The sequence below is a fragment of the Miniopterus natalensis genome, chromosome 14 (genome assembly GCF_054644295.1).
Source record: "Miniopterus natalensis isolate mMinNat1 chromosome 14, mMinNat1.hap1, whole genome shotgun sequence".
Classification (NCBI taxonomy): Eukaryota; Metazoa; Chordata; class Mammalia; order Chiroptera; family Miniopteridae; genus Miniopterus; species Miniopterus natalensis.
In genome coordinates, this window is record NC_142094.1 from 22370490 (window position 1) to 22382765 (window position 12276).

The window sequence follows — 12276 nt, forward strand, 5'->3', positions numbered from 1 at the left end:
TGGGTGATGGAGAGCTGCTCCCACCAAGTGTCAACATCCTTCTGGGCGCCAGCCCCCTAATCTATCCCTCTCTCCCCAACAGATGTACCTGTGGAGAAGCTGGCCGCCATGCCCGCCTTGCGCAGCATCAACCTCCGCTTCAACCCACTGAACGCCGAGGTGCGCGTCATCGCCCCACCACTCATCAAATTTGACATGCTCATGTCTCCAGAGGGCGCACGGCCCCCCCCACCTTAGGCCTCCATCCTCTTGCCCACCCAGCAAGGGACAGAGGCCACTTGGCCTGGCACCCTGAGGGGAGGGAGTCCGAAGGGCCCTTGGGAGGCCAAGCTTGTGGGGCTGGGGATGGGTGGGCCGAACAGTGCGTGGTGGGAGGGGGTGCAGTGCTAATATGGTCCAGGATAGATAGCTTAGTAGTGGGTCCTGTAATGCCCAGAGGAAGGAGGCAAGGTGGGGACTGGAGCTGGGACTCTGGACATTCATAGCCTCTGTGCAAACTTGGGCAGATCCCCACCCTCTCTGAGACTTATAATTTCTGGAAAGGGGTGGTGGCAGTGGGCTCCTTGGAGGCTTTTTGGGGAAAACATGCCTCCAAGTTACCCTCAAATACTCAGTACCTTCTGAGCTCACAGCTGAGCATTGCTGAGCATTTTCCAGGCCCTTGTGGGTTGAGGCCTTGCTTCTAGTGCTGAGAGCCAGTTGCTGCCCTCAGAAGAATAGAGGACAACCTGCACCTATTTATTGCTTCCTGAGAACCAACCTGCTGAGGCCCTTCTCAGTGCCCATCCTCAGCCCTGTGGGTCCCTGGATTGGCGGGAGCCTGAACCAGGAGTTGTGGGAAAGCTGTGGAGAGAGTGTGGACACTACAGCAGGGCTGACAATGTTTACATAGGAGCCCAAGGGCCATCAGGCCAGGAAACTGGGGAGCAGATCAAGTTGGCTCTGTCTTTCCTCATAATTAAGAAATCTCTGGAGTGGGAAGCTCCCTCTCTCCCTCTGGAGTGACCAGCTGTGCCTGACATCACCCCTTGAGCTGTAGGAGAATGGCCACAGAGGAACAAGGCCATTTGCGCCTGTGCCTCCCTCAGCACAGTCTCCCTCTGGCTGCAGTCTGGCTGCCTTGTCATTGGTTCATCTGGAGGCAGAAGGCACTCTGGACCATTGGATTTGTAGCCAGCCAGCTCCCAGGCCACCACCCAAAGTCCTGATAACCTTGTCATTTCTAGGCTCTCAACCTGGAGTCAAGGGTCTGACCAGGCAATAGGGTGACCTACCATCCATGTTTGCTAGGGACATGGGACTTTCAGTGCTAACACGGGGATAGCACCAGCGAATAGGGACAACTGGTGGCTCTACCAGGTGAGGGCCTGGGGCTCTTGTTTTCTGTGACAATACCTGTGGTTTGGAAAACCCCTGACCTCTTGATCCTACAGGTATCTACCTCCCACCTTCTCATCTGTGGAGCAAGCAGACCAAAGCCCACCTAGTCTGGACTTTTGTCTGAGTCTCTTGGAAATACTGGAGTCCCCAGGACTTGGGGCAAACCAGGCCACCCAAATCCTACATCTGTGGACCAGTGGCCACTCTTCCACAGCCTGGGTTAAGCTGTTCAGAGCTTAGACCACCACTCAGAGCACTAATCCTTTCTCAGAATGCTCCCATTTCCTTCCCCTTCCCCAGCCATGAGGCCTCCTGGGTCTTGGCAATCTACCGACAGGTTGGTAGATTGTAGGCCTGTCACTGACCACTGGAAAACTCAGTGTCCCAAGAGATACCCTGTACACTATGCTCATCTCCCAGGCCTGGTTGGTCAGGTTCTGGGAAGAGGGTTTTCAGGGTGAGGAGACCAGATAAGATCTCTAGGGCTCCTGAGTTCCGCTGGGGACAAGTGAGGGCTACAGTCTAGCCCAGCCTGGCCTGTTCCCATTCACCCTGTGTCCTGGAGTGGGGTTTCTCCTTGTTGAAGAAAGGGTGCATTTTCCTGATATGCAAAAAGGCATTGCATGGCCAGAGCCTTGCAACTCAGCATGGCCTATGGGCCAGCAGCAGCAGCATCCGTGGGAGCTTGTTAGAAATGCAGGACCCAGGCCCAATCCCAGACCTCTGGAATCAGAACCTGCTCCCCCAAAGATCCCCAGGTGATTCCTACAAGCACTTTACTGTTTGAGAAGCAAGGGCCTGGGGTGGCCCTGGGAGGGAAGGGTGGAGTTTCTCAGCTTTCCCTCAACATCAAGTCTGTGCCCATCCCCCTCCCTAAAGCAGCCCTTCACCCCCACCCCAGTCCTCTTAGATCTTTCCCTAGTCTGTGTGGCACTCCCATGAAGGGAGCGACCTAGAGACACCAGGAGATGAGGGTTGGGTTCATCCCAAATGCCAAGCTTCTGCTTCCCCAGATCCTCATTTCAAGCCCTTCACGGGGGTTGTTTCTGGAAGCTGTTTTCTACTCAGCTTGGAGAGGTTGCCTGGCTTCTCTGGGAGAGCTTGGGCCAGGTCAGAGCCCACAGTGTGAGCCCTTAGCTTCGGTCTGCAATAAAGAATGTGCTGGTTTCACCTGCCTAGTTGATTCATTCTCACCACACAGGCCCGGTAGCTTGGGTGTCAGACCTGCCCACGGGAAAAGAGGAGGGGCCACACCGAGGTGTTACTGAGTGGAGTCCCAGCGAGGAGGAAGCGACGCATGCCCTAAAGCTATGCTGCTGCGGAGCAGCTATAGGTTGGATGTGGGGACACGTGTATACCTGGGAAAGGATGAAGGAACCCATTGTCCCCTAGTTTTTCTTTTACCGATGCCAGAAAACTGAAGACGTGAAAAGGAGGGAAAGATAGCTTTTAAAAAAACAACTCTGAACTGCTAAGATTAATTTTGACCTCTGTTAAAGTTCCAGAATAAATGATCAAACACATAGGAGACAATAAAGCAATCATGCATCTCAGCATCTTTTCAGAGGACATCCTGTACACTGGCAAAGATAAGTACAAGAGCATTTGTTTCCCAGTGCCAGACTGGAAACCATCTAGATGCCCATACATTAAGTAAATTAAAGATCAGACACACCTGCAGTGGCACACTATGCAGACATTAAGAACTGTGTTTAGGATTTTATTTCCTGGTATGAAAATAGGTTCACTGGCTACTGTGAGTAATAAAAAAGAGCAGGTTTTAGAACATGTGTCCCATGATGTCCTTTATGGAAAATTACACAGGTTTATTATTTATGTATGTAAAGTATATGCAGAGAGATGGTCACTAACATCTGTGTTTGAATTCTCCTGCTTCTGAAAGCATACCCTAAGACCAGGACTTGGGTACAGGAGTTGATTTGGGAGGTGATGCATAGAGGTGGAAATCAGGAGAGAGAGATGGGAGAGGGAGAAAGGAAAGAAATGGGTGCATTATTGAGCTGGGTTTAGCTGTGGGCAACTGGGGGTTCTACCCCTCTGGGGAGCCTCTGAGGAAAATGTAGAACGCACCCGAGATCTGCCCCACATGAGGTGGGGAGCTGACTGCTCTCTGTCCCTCACCGTTGGTTGAAGGTTGCTCCTCTCCTGCACTTTTAGGTGATTCCTGCTCATGGCTTCAAAGAAAGCCAAGCAGAGAGAGCCCTGGGTGCAGGCGTGATGGGACGCTGGAAATACAAGGAGCTGTCCACCCCGGCTAGAACCTTTGGGCTGAGATGTGGCAGGAAGCATTGGCCATGGGTATTGTTTTATAATAAGCACATCATTTTTTATAAAAACATTTCTCAGAAAGAAAGGAAATAATGTATTGCTCAATAAAAGTTAATATTAGTGCTAACAACAAATCATGCTAAACCAACCAAATTTCCTCTTTCAGAGTGGGTTTCTGAGAGGTGGAAGGATGAATTAGGGAATTTCAGCAGGACACCACAGAGACCTTCCACGAAAGCCCAGTGAACTGGAGAAACGTAGAAAGGGGGGCTGGAGGACTGACAACAGGCTTTCATTAGAGGCTTGAATGAAGGCTAGAGGTTCCTCAGGCCCTGACCTTGATGTGACATTAAGTAATTTCGAAGGAAAATAAGTCATGCTTATCAAATCTGTGGCAAAAGCCATAACACCCACAGAGCAACAGATTCAAGATGTGGGGTTATCTCAATGTGCTGGAATGCTGGATCGAAACCAAGAAAACGAAATGTAAGTGTAAGTGAAATGCGAAGTCCTGGATTTAGGTCCAAAAAATCAATTGCATACATTTCAAATGGGAGAGATCTGGCTTGTATTCTTGAGGAAAATTACAGGGCGAATCAAAATGGGCTGGCAGTGAGATGGGCCTAGAAACCCTGTTACCAAAGAGCCCCTGGGATGTTCTGGTGGGAAGAAGGCAGCAGAGGGGGGTGGTCCTGGGGACAGGGGCTCATTCTTGTTCTGGGTGGTTCCAGGGAGCATTAATGGGACAGGTGGGGGCAAGTTACAGTAAGACAATTAAACTCGATGTCGGGAAGAACTTTCTGTCACTCAGGGCCAGCCTAGAAGCATTTCTCATCCAGCTTGAGCAGGGGGACCCCAGGAGCAGGAGGGGGAATTCTTGGGTGGCTGGATCAAAAGTCTGGCCTGAGGGTCTCTGAGGGCCCCGAAGCCTCCTCCCGATACCTATGGACAGACACTGCCATGTGCAGAGCTTCCTGCAGGGTTCCTGGGGCCAGCCAGGCAGTAACTCCATCAGGCCTTCCCCCCTCGGCCTTGGCTGCGGTGTTGTGCTGTGTGATAAGTAGCAGAGGACAGCAAATCAGATCCACTACCCACCCCAGTCCCACCCAGACCCCAGTCTAGTGGCTTCCTCGGAGCCCCTGGCAGCCTCCACAGCTGCCTGCCAGGCCTCAGAGCTCTGTGGCTGAGGGAGGCCCATAGGCTGGGAAGATGCACCCTTGCGCTGGCTGGAGGTGGGTGTGCTGTGGGGAGGGTCCCAGGGAGGGGAAGGAAGTCACTGGAAAGAGAAAGTGGAGAGGAGTAAGCCAGCTGGCCTCCTTCCAGCCCAGGACACACAGATCTATTTTAGTCCCCTTGTTTCAGTCAAGACACCGGGTTACAAGAAACAGAAACTGGCTCTGGCTAACTTGATCAACAATGGGTATTTGTTGGAAGAGTATGGGTAGGTCACCCAGTGGTAGGAGATGTGTTACTAGGACCCAGTCAAATCCGAAGCAGAAGAGGTCAGATTGACCATCCTTCAGGCAGCGGTGGGTGCAGACCTGACTGACAAAGCCTGGAAAGTTTCACGCAGGGAGGAGGGCTGACTCCCCAAGTGAAACATCACAATGCTAGAAGGAGGGGCCATGGGTGCAAGATGGGCCACACCTCAAATAAATTCCCACTGCTCCCTGAAGTGTGTGAAAGACATTGAGTGCACTTTTTGGGAGAGGATCTGAGGCTTTCAAAGACTGTAGGTTCCATGTAGAAAGAGACCATTTCTTGGTATCAGGAAAAAGCCTCCGTAAGCATCTGTGAAATAAATTCAAATACATTGAGGTCTCAAAGAGTTTGGTGACCTCCAAAATGTTGAGCATCGTGAAACCAACTTAAGTTCCTGGTGGTCAGGGCCTGTGTAATTGAGTGGTTCTCAAATCTGGCTACATTTGGAAATCACCCGGGGAGCTTTTAAGAGAAATACCAATGCCTGGACCCCACCCCAAGAGATTCTGATTCAGTGTGTGTGTGCGTGTGTGTGTATGGGGGGTGTCTGTATTATTAAAAGTCATGTGATTTTGATGTGAGTCAGAGTTTAGAACCACTAATGTTGTCAACTTTTAAATCACATCAGAACTTCCTTCTGATGAGAAGGGTCAGAATGCAAGCTAGTGAAAAGGAAACTGAAAGTCACTTGAAACACCTCCTGTGGACACTTTTTTTGTCATTCAGGCACACACACACACTTTTACACAGAAGGTAGTTTTGTAATGCATTACTAATTTATAGCCATTACTACCCGTGGTCAGTATTTCCCCCCACCGTTAGATCTGCTCCTTAGGAAAATCCCTAGAAGTGGACCGTCTAGCTGTAAGAGCAGGTCCCTTGTCAGGACACTGGATGGATGTACCCCAGTTTCGAAGGCTGAGCTGCCTTGTACGTCACTGACCCCCAGCAGTACGCAGCCACACTTGGCCCTCACTGAGCACTTTTCATCTCTGACCACCTGATTGATAAAAGTTTACCCCAATGTTCTTTTGAAATTGCATTTCATTGATTATAGATGAACATTGTTTAATGTGCTCTTTAGCCATTTGTACTGTTTTCTACTTTGTGCTCTCAGCAGGCCCTATATTGTGTTCTTCAGTGGGGCCCCAGTGCCACTGGGCCCGGGCTGTGTTCCCCTGGGAGGCTCTCAGGAAGTGGGTGTCCAGTGGTGAACCCAGGTCTCCAGTGTGGGGCTGAGCTCCCGCGTGGTACCAGGAGACCGGCCAGCAGGTGGCGATAGCGATGAAGCTATTGGTGTGAGGGCTGTGCCCTCCAGGAGATAACCCGACGGGCTCTGCACTCAAGGCATTCCTTTTCGTGGTGTTTTCTCTCTCACACATTAGGCATTTCAGAAAGGCCCAGGCCAAGAGTATTATAAAAATATTATCCTCACACCCATTGTGTAGTTTAATAGTCAGTACTGCTGCTACTGAGCTAACCCTATTAAGAGTCATGTACCTGGCCTTCTCCAAGTTTTCATCCAATTGTGTCATCGACCCCTCAGCACAACCCCTTTACCAGTGAGGACTCTAGTTCCCGGAGAGGTGACATGAGCTACCTGAGGTCGTAGCCAGGATGTGTGTTTCCATTTTAAAGATGAGGGCTCTGAGTTCCCACAGCGGCGAGGTGGTGTCTTAGCTCAGGCTGCTGTAACAATACCCCAGACTCAGTGGCTTATGAAGAACAGAAACCCACTGCTCACAGTTCTGGAGGCTGGGAGGTCCTGATCCAAGCGCCAGCAGGTTTGGTGCCTGGTGAGGGCCATCCTCATGGTACACACGCCACTCACTGCCTTTGCTCTGCTCTGGCCTGGCGGAGGGAAGAGGGAGCTTGCTGGGGCCTCTTTGTAAAGACACTAATCATATTCATGAGGGCTCTGCCCTCCTGACCTAATCACCTCCCAAAGGCCCCACCTCCAAATATCAGCGCACTGGGGATTAGTTTTCAACACGTGAGTTTTGGGGAGACACAAACATTCAGTCTGTTGCCTGAAGTCGCCAAGGAGGAGGGAGAAAGGAGACCTGGGACTGCTCAGCTGTGTGTATTCCCTGCCTCAAGGGCTCTGGTCCAGGTCCTTTAGTTCTGTGATTCTCAAGCTGGGACCATGGATCAGAATCACCCGGAAGATGCGTTAAAACAGAGATAACTGGGTTTCTGATTCCCCAGATCAGGGGCAAGGCCTAAGAATTTCCATCTGTGACAAATTCCAGGTGATATTGGTCAGGGACCACACACTGAGAACCAGTGCATCCCACCCCCACCTTTGCACCTCCTGTCTGGCTTGTTTTCGGTGGTCCAGGGCTTGGTCTCTGAGATCATCGGTGTGCCCTGGAGGCAAACATTATTATATCCTGAGACCTCCAGGAAGCTCTCCCAGTAGGGGGATGGCTTAATTGGGTTCAGCAGATGACGTTTTCACGGGTGTAATGTGTCCACAAGGGCACCAGGCAGATCCCAGATGGATAAGTCAAGGGTGCTAATGAGATCTCCGGCCTCTGGCTTGGAGCCCAGGTGGGGCGGGAGGCCCTCCTACCTCCACTCCATCTCTCCCCAGCCCAGGGGAGTTGCCAGGAGTAGGAAGATTTTCCTCCTCAAGAAAGGGTCAGTCTACAATGCTGGAAACCGGCCTACGTGTGGAGCAGGTTACTCCCAGACAGACTGGAATGTGAGCTCACCAAGCCGTTCTCAGGTCGAGGGAAAGGCAGCAAGGAAACAGACAGACTGGAGTCTAGCCAGGCAGTTTCTGGCAATTTCCTCTGCCCATCCACACCCACAGATTTCCCCGGGTCATGGAGACTGATCCAGAGTTGATTTTTTTGAGGTTCAGCAGGGCAGAGCTGCCTGGGGACAGGCTCCCAACAGCCTGTGATGAGGGATCTTTCGGGAGGACCCTGGAGAAGGCCTTCCAGCGCCAGCAGCGCCAGCTTCGAGCAGGATCCTGGCATCTGGTGTCAGGATTCACCTTTTCTTCCTTTTCCCCTTTGAACAAGTATTTATTCAGTCAGCAATCATCTGCTGAACCATTTACCGTGGGCAGGCACTGATGAGATGCTGGGAATATATGGCTGCCAACAAGACAGGGACGATCCTGCTCTCCAGGAGTTGACTTTCAAGGGCAGGGGGAAACGACATGAAAACAAATAAAATATTGACAGATAGAAGACAATACATAGGATGCTATGAGAGATGATAGTGGGCACCTACTTTAATAAAACGATCAGGCCCGGCCGGTTGTGGCTCAGCAGTTGAGCATCGACCTGGGATCCAGGAGATTGTGGTTTGATTCCCGGTCAGGGCACATGCCCGGGTTGCAGGCTTGATCCACAGTAGGGGGTGTGCAGGAGGCAGCGGATCAATGACTCTCTCATCATTAATGTCTCTCTCTCTCTCTCTCTTTCTCTCTCTCTCCCTCTCTCCCCTTCCTCTCTGAAATCAATAAAAGATATATTTAAAAATAAATAAATAATAAATAAAATAAAATAAAACGATCAGGTCAGTCTTCTCTGAGAAGACCACATTTAAGCTGGGAGCTGAAAGAGGGAAAGAGGCAGAAGGAATAGGAAGAGATGAAGACCTTGGGGCTGAAAAAGTGAGAGTGTGTAGGAGCCACCACAAGGCAGCCACAACCTAATGGGGAGAGTGTTGGAGGCACTACAGAGGTGCCAGCAGGAATTAGACCGTGCAGTGAAAAGTCTGGGTTGTATTTGAGATGCAGTGAGGGGTCTAGGCAATAACCTTTAGTGGCTGCTGCTGAAAAGCTGATGGGGAACTCGCCAATGGAGGGACCAGACGGACATCTCCTGAGCCCACTGATCAAGCTTAGCATCAAAAATGAGAGACCACCAGACAATTTGATCAAGTCTCCAGATCTAACTATCAATGACAGGAAATACGGGGGACAGGGAATAGAACTTGTAAAATGACATCATGAGGAAGCGATCAACAAAATCCAGTCTGGGAGAAACTACAAATGACCCAGTCATTTATATGACAAATAAATTGTAGTGGGGAGGTGGGCTGGAGACAGAAGGAGAACCTGGACACTGAAAGAGACTTAAGAGCCACATTGACCAAATCCAATGTGGAGATGGTGGTAGATTTTATAATAATGAACCTCAATGCATCACATTCCCTGTGTCCACATACCTTTTGCAATGCAATGTTTCTATTTCTCCTATCAAGATGTGGAAACTATTTCTCCCCTTGCTTGAATCAGGCTGACTTCGTGACTTGCCTTGGCCCACAGAATGTGGCCTAAATGATGATGTGAAAATTCTGGAGCCCAGGTCTGGAGAAGCCTGTAGCTCCTCTTGCTGTCTTGGAACCCTGGGACCACCAAGCTCTGAAGTCCAGCCTAGCCTCCTGGAGGGTGAGAGGCCATGCAGAGGACAACCGAGACCCAGCCATTATCCAGCACTAAACACCGGCCACGTGAAGCAGCTCATCTTGAGCCGTCAGGTAACCACAGCTGCACGAGTGACCGCCAGAGAGACCTGCGGAAGGACCGCCCGGATCGCCAAGCCCCAGTGCTGCACCATTGCATTTTGGAGTGGTTTGTCAACATAATAATAGATAATAGAAACAGAAATCTTATTTGGATCCTCAAACAAACCAATTATTATTATTATTTTTTATAAATATATCTTTATTGATTTCAGAGAGAGGAAGGGAGAGAGAGAGAGACAGAAACATCAATGATGATAGAGTCATTCATTGGCTGCCTAGTCCACAACCCAGGCATGTGCCCTGACCGGGAATCGAACCCCGATCGCCAGGATCCTAGGTCGACGCTCAACTGCTGAGCCACGCCGGGCCGGGCTAGTCTTCAATTTCTTATCTCCTCCTGGAAGACTTTCTGGTCTGTCCCCGGATTCTCCACCATCCACTAACTGATATTTTACTATAGCTAGTACTAGATGCTTTAAGAATTATTTGTTCTCTGGCAATTTCTTAAGTGTGTGATGCTATAAAACCGGTAGGTCAAAGTCATACAGACCGAGACAGCAAGGCTAGAGACAGGCCATGGGAGAGGAAGGAAGTGGTGTCAGGCAGGGGAGCGGTGGCCAGGCAGAGGGCTTGCCACAGTTTGGTGAAGTAGAAAGAGCACTTGGCTGGGAGTCGGCTCTAGGCCTGTGTTCTGGTGCAGGTTCAGTCCCTAAATAGCCATGTGACCTTCTCAGACTAATTAGATTGACATCTTTGGCCAGGAAACTGGGCACAGGTGTTTCTTAGAATGCTTCAGGAGGTTTTAATGCACAGTGAGGGTTTGTAGCTGCTTGTTTCCACGGCTTAGTGCAGCAAGACAAGTCTGGTTTCCAGGCCGGGCCTGGCTGCCTGCTAGCTATGTGACCCTGAGCCAGTTGCTGCACATCTCTGAATCCCAGTTTCCTCAACTCTCAATTAAGAGTGTGACAATGATTGATGCTGAGCTGTTCAATTGATGAAATGGCATGGCACAGACTTGTTCTAATATTGAAGGCACTGTTGGAAGGACACTGGTCAAGATGACATAGGGACAGCCTGCAGTGTAGGTTCCCAAGGTTTCCTGGAGAATCCATAACTAGCTAAAAATTGTTTTCTTTGACATGCCTACTCAAGGACAGAATGCACAGACTGACGGCTCTGCTGCTGACCAGCAAGCAGTTCACCCCCCAAGGGCGCAAACAGGATTCATGTTTCCCATGCAGCCTGCATTCCCCTCCCCCCCACACTCTCCTGAAAATTCTTTTCCCTTTTTGTTCCTTGGCTACTGAGACTGGGAGCTGACTCCTCACAGGTGAGAAACCAGTTTGCTTACAAACTCACCTAATTGCCATCAGAGCTGTTCTTTGACACTAAGGTGTGATGATGAATGTAAGTGCACATACCTGCCAGTCCTTAGCCAGGGTTAGCGCTCACCAAGGAATGGCTGGGACCCACCTAGCCCCCTGCTTCTCCTTCCTCCCTTGCACAGATTCCAGTACCTTGAGACGAGCACCCTTTCCGTGAGAAGCTGACCCTGCAGAAGGTGCCGGTCACCAACGTAGTCATCTGGGCCCTGGCCCTGCTCATCCTGTGCCCCTCAGCTGTCACACTGACTGTCCTGAGGGAGGGGCACTGCCCCATGGTGGATGCCCACAGCCGCTCCTACCCGCTCTACTCGTGCTGGGAGGCCTGGCCTGAGAAGGGCATGGGCCAGGTCCACACCACCCTGCTGTCTCGCACATCTAACCGGCATCCTGACACTCCTCCTTGTGGTCATGCCCACAACGTCCACATGCTTGTCAAGCCCTAGTCCCAGTTAAGCGGGTGAGGAGGCAGCCGCTGAGGGCAGGCGGGGGCCCCAGCGCCAGGCCAGGGTGGTGCACATGCTGATCGTGGTGGCACCCTTCACACCTTCCAGGCCCCCGCTCTGGGTGCATCGACTATGGGCAGCTCAGGGAGCCGCAGCTGCACCTGGTCACTGTCACTCCTTTCCCTTAGCCCACTGGCTGGCCTTCACCGCAGTACCAACCCCATCATCTATGGCTACTTCAACCAGAACTTCTGCCCTGGCTTCCAGGCCACCTTCCATGCCCAGCTCTGCCCACTGCAGTGGGGGAAGCCACAAGGAGCCTACTCAGAAGGGCCCTGCGGGCTCCTGCATACACGGGTCTTGGTGGAGGGGCAGCCCAGTGACTCCAGCCTGCCCTCAGAGTCGGGCCCCAGCAGCGGGAGCCCCCAGGCCTGGCTGTCTCCGGCTGCTCACTGGCTGGGTGGCACACCATGGCTTGGCCGAGGAGGGCCCTGGCTGCTCCCCTCTGCCTCTCATCAAACCAGCCTAGGATATTTGAGTGGTATAGAGTGGGCAGACCCTGACTCTGAGGGCCGGGACTGGACATGTGAGACCTGGATGTGATAGCAGCCTGGTGTGGTTTTGAATAGGTGCCTCCCTCTCAAATACAAGGCAGTGGGCAGCTTCCTGTGATATCTCCTCTACAGGCACAGGAGGAGAGGGGAGGAGGAGCTAAGTCTCCCCAAAACCCTTCTGCATGGTAGACGTCATGAACTTCATCTCATTGAATTCTCACAACACTTTGGGCATAGGCTTTCCTAGCTCCCTTC

At 51.4% G+C, this 12276-nt stretch overlaps 2 protein-coding genes across 10 annotated transcripts in view; both read left to right on the plus strand.

Annotated features, from left to right (window-relative positions):
• Positions 1-2550, plus strand: part of LRRC20 (leucine rich repeat containing 20) — a 51471-nt gene extending 48921 nt beyond the window's left edge. For 8 of the 9 annotated variants that reach the window (XM_016198346.2, XM_016198345.2, XM_016198344.2 and 5 more), the window contains one exon: positions 83-2550. In XM_016198346.2, the coding sequence (XP_016053832.1) occupies positions 83-237 (155 nt within the window). In that variant the 3' untranslated portion in view covers positions 238-2550. The remainder of the gene's footprint in view (positions 1-82) is intronic. The other variant, XM_016198350.2, reaches the window with a different exon arrangement.
• Positions 2551-9572: 7022 nt separating this feature from the next.
• NPFFR1 (neuropeptide FF receptor 1) lies at positions 9573-12005 on the plus strand. Its single transcript, XM_016198417.2, is given in 7 exon segments — positions 9573-9651; positions 11163-11389; positions 11391-11590; positions 11592-11638; positions 11641-11670; positions 11673-11884; positions 11886-12005. Coding segments are annotated over 7 exon segments (915 nt in total).
• Positions 12006-12276: the final 271 nt, after the last annotated feature.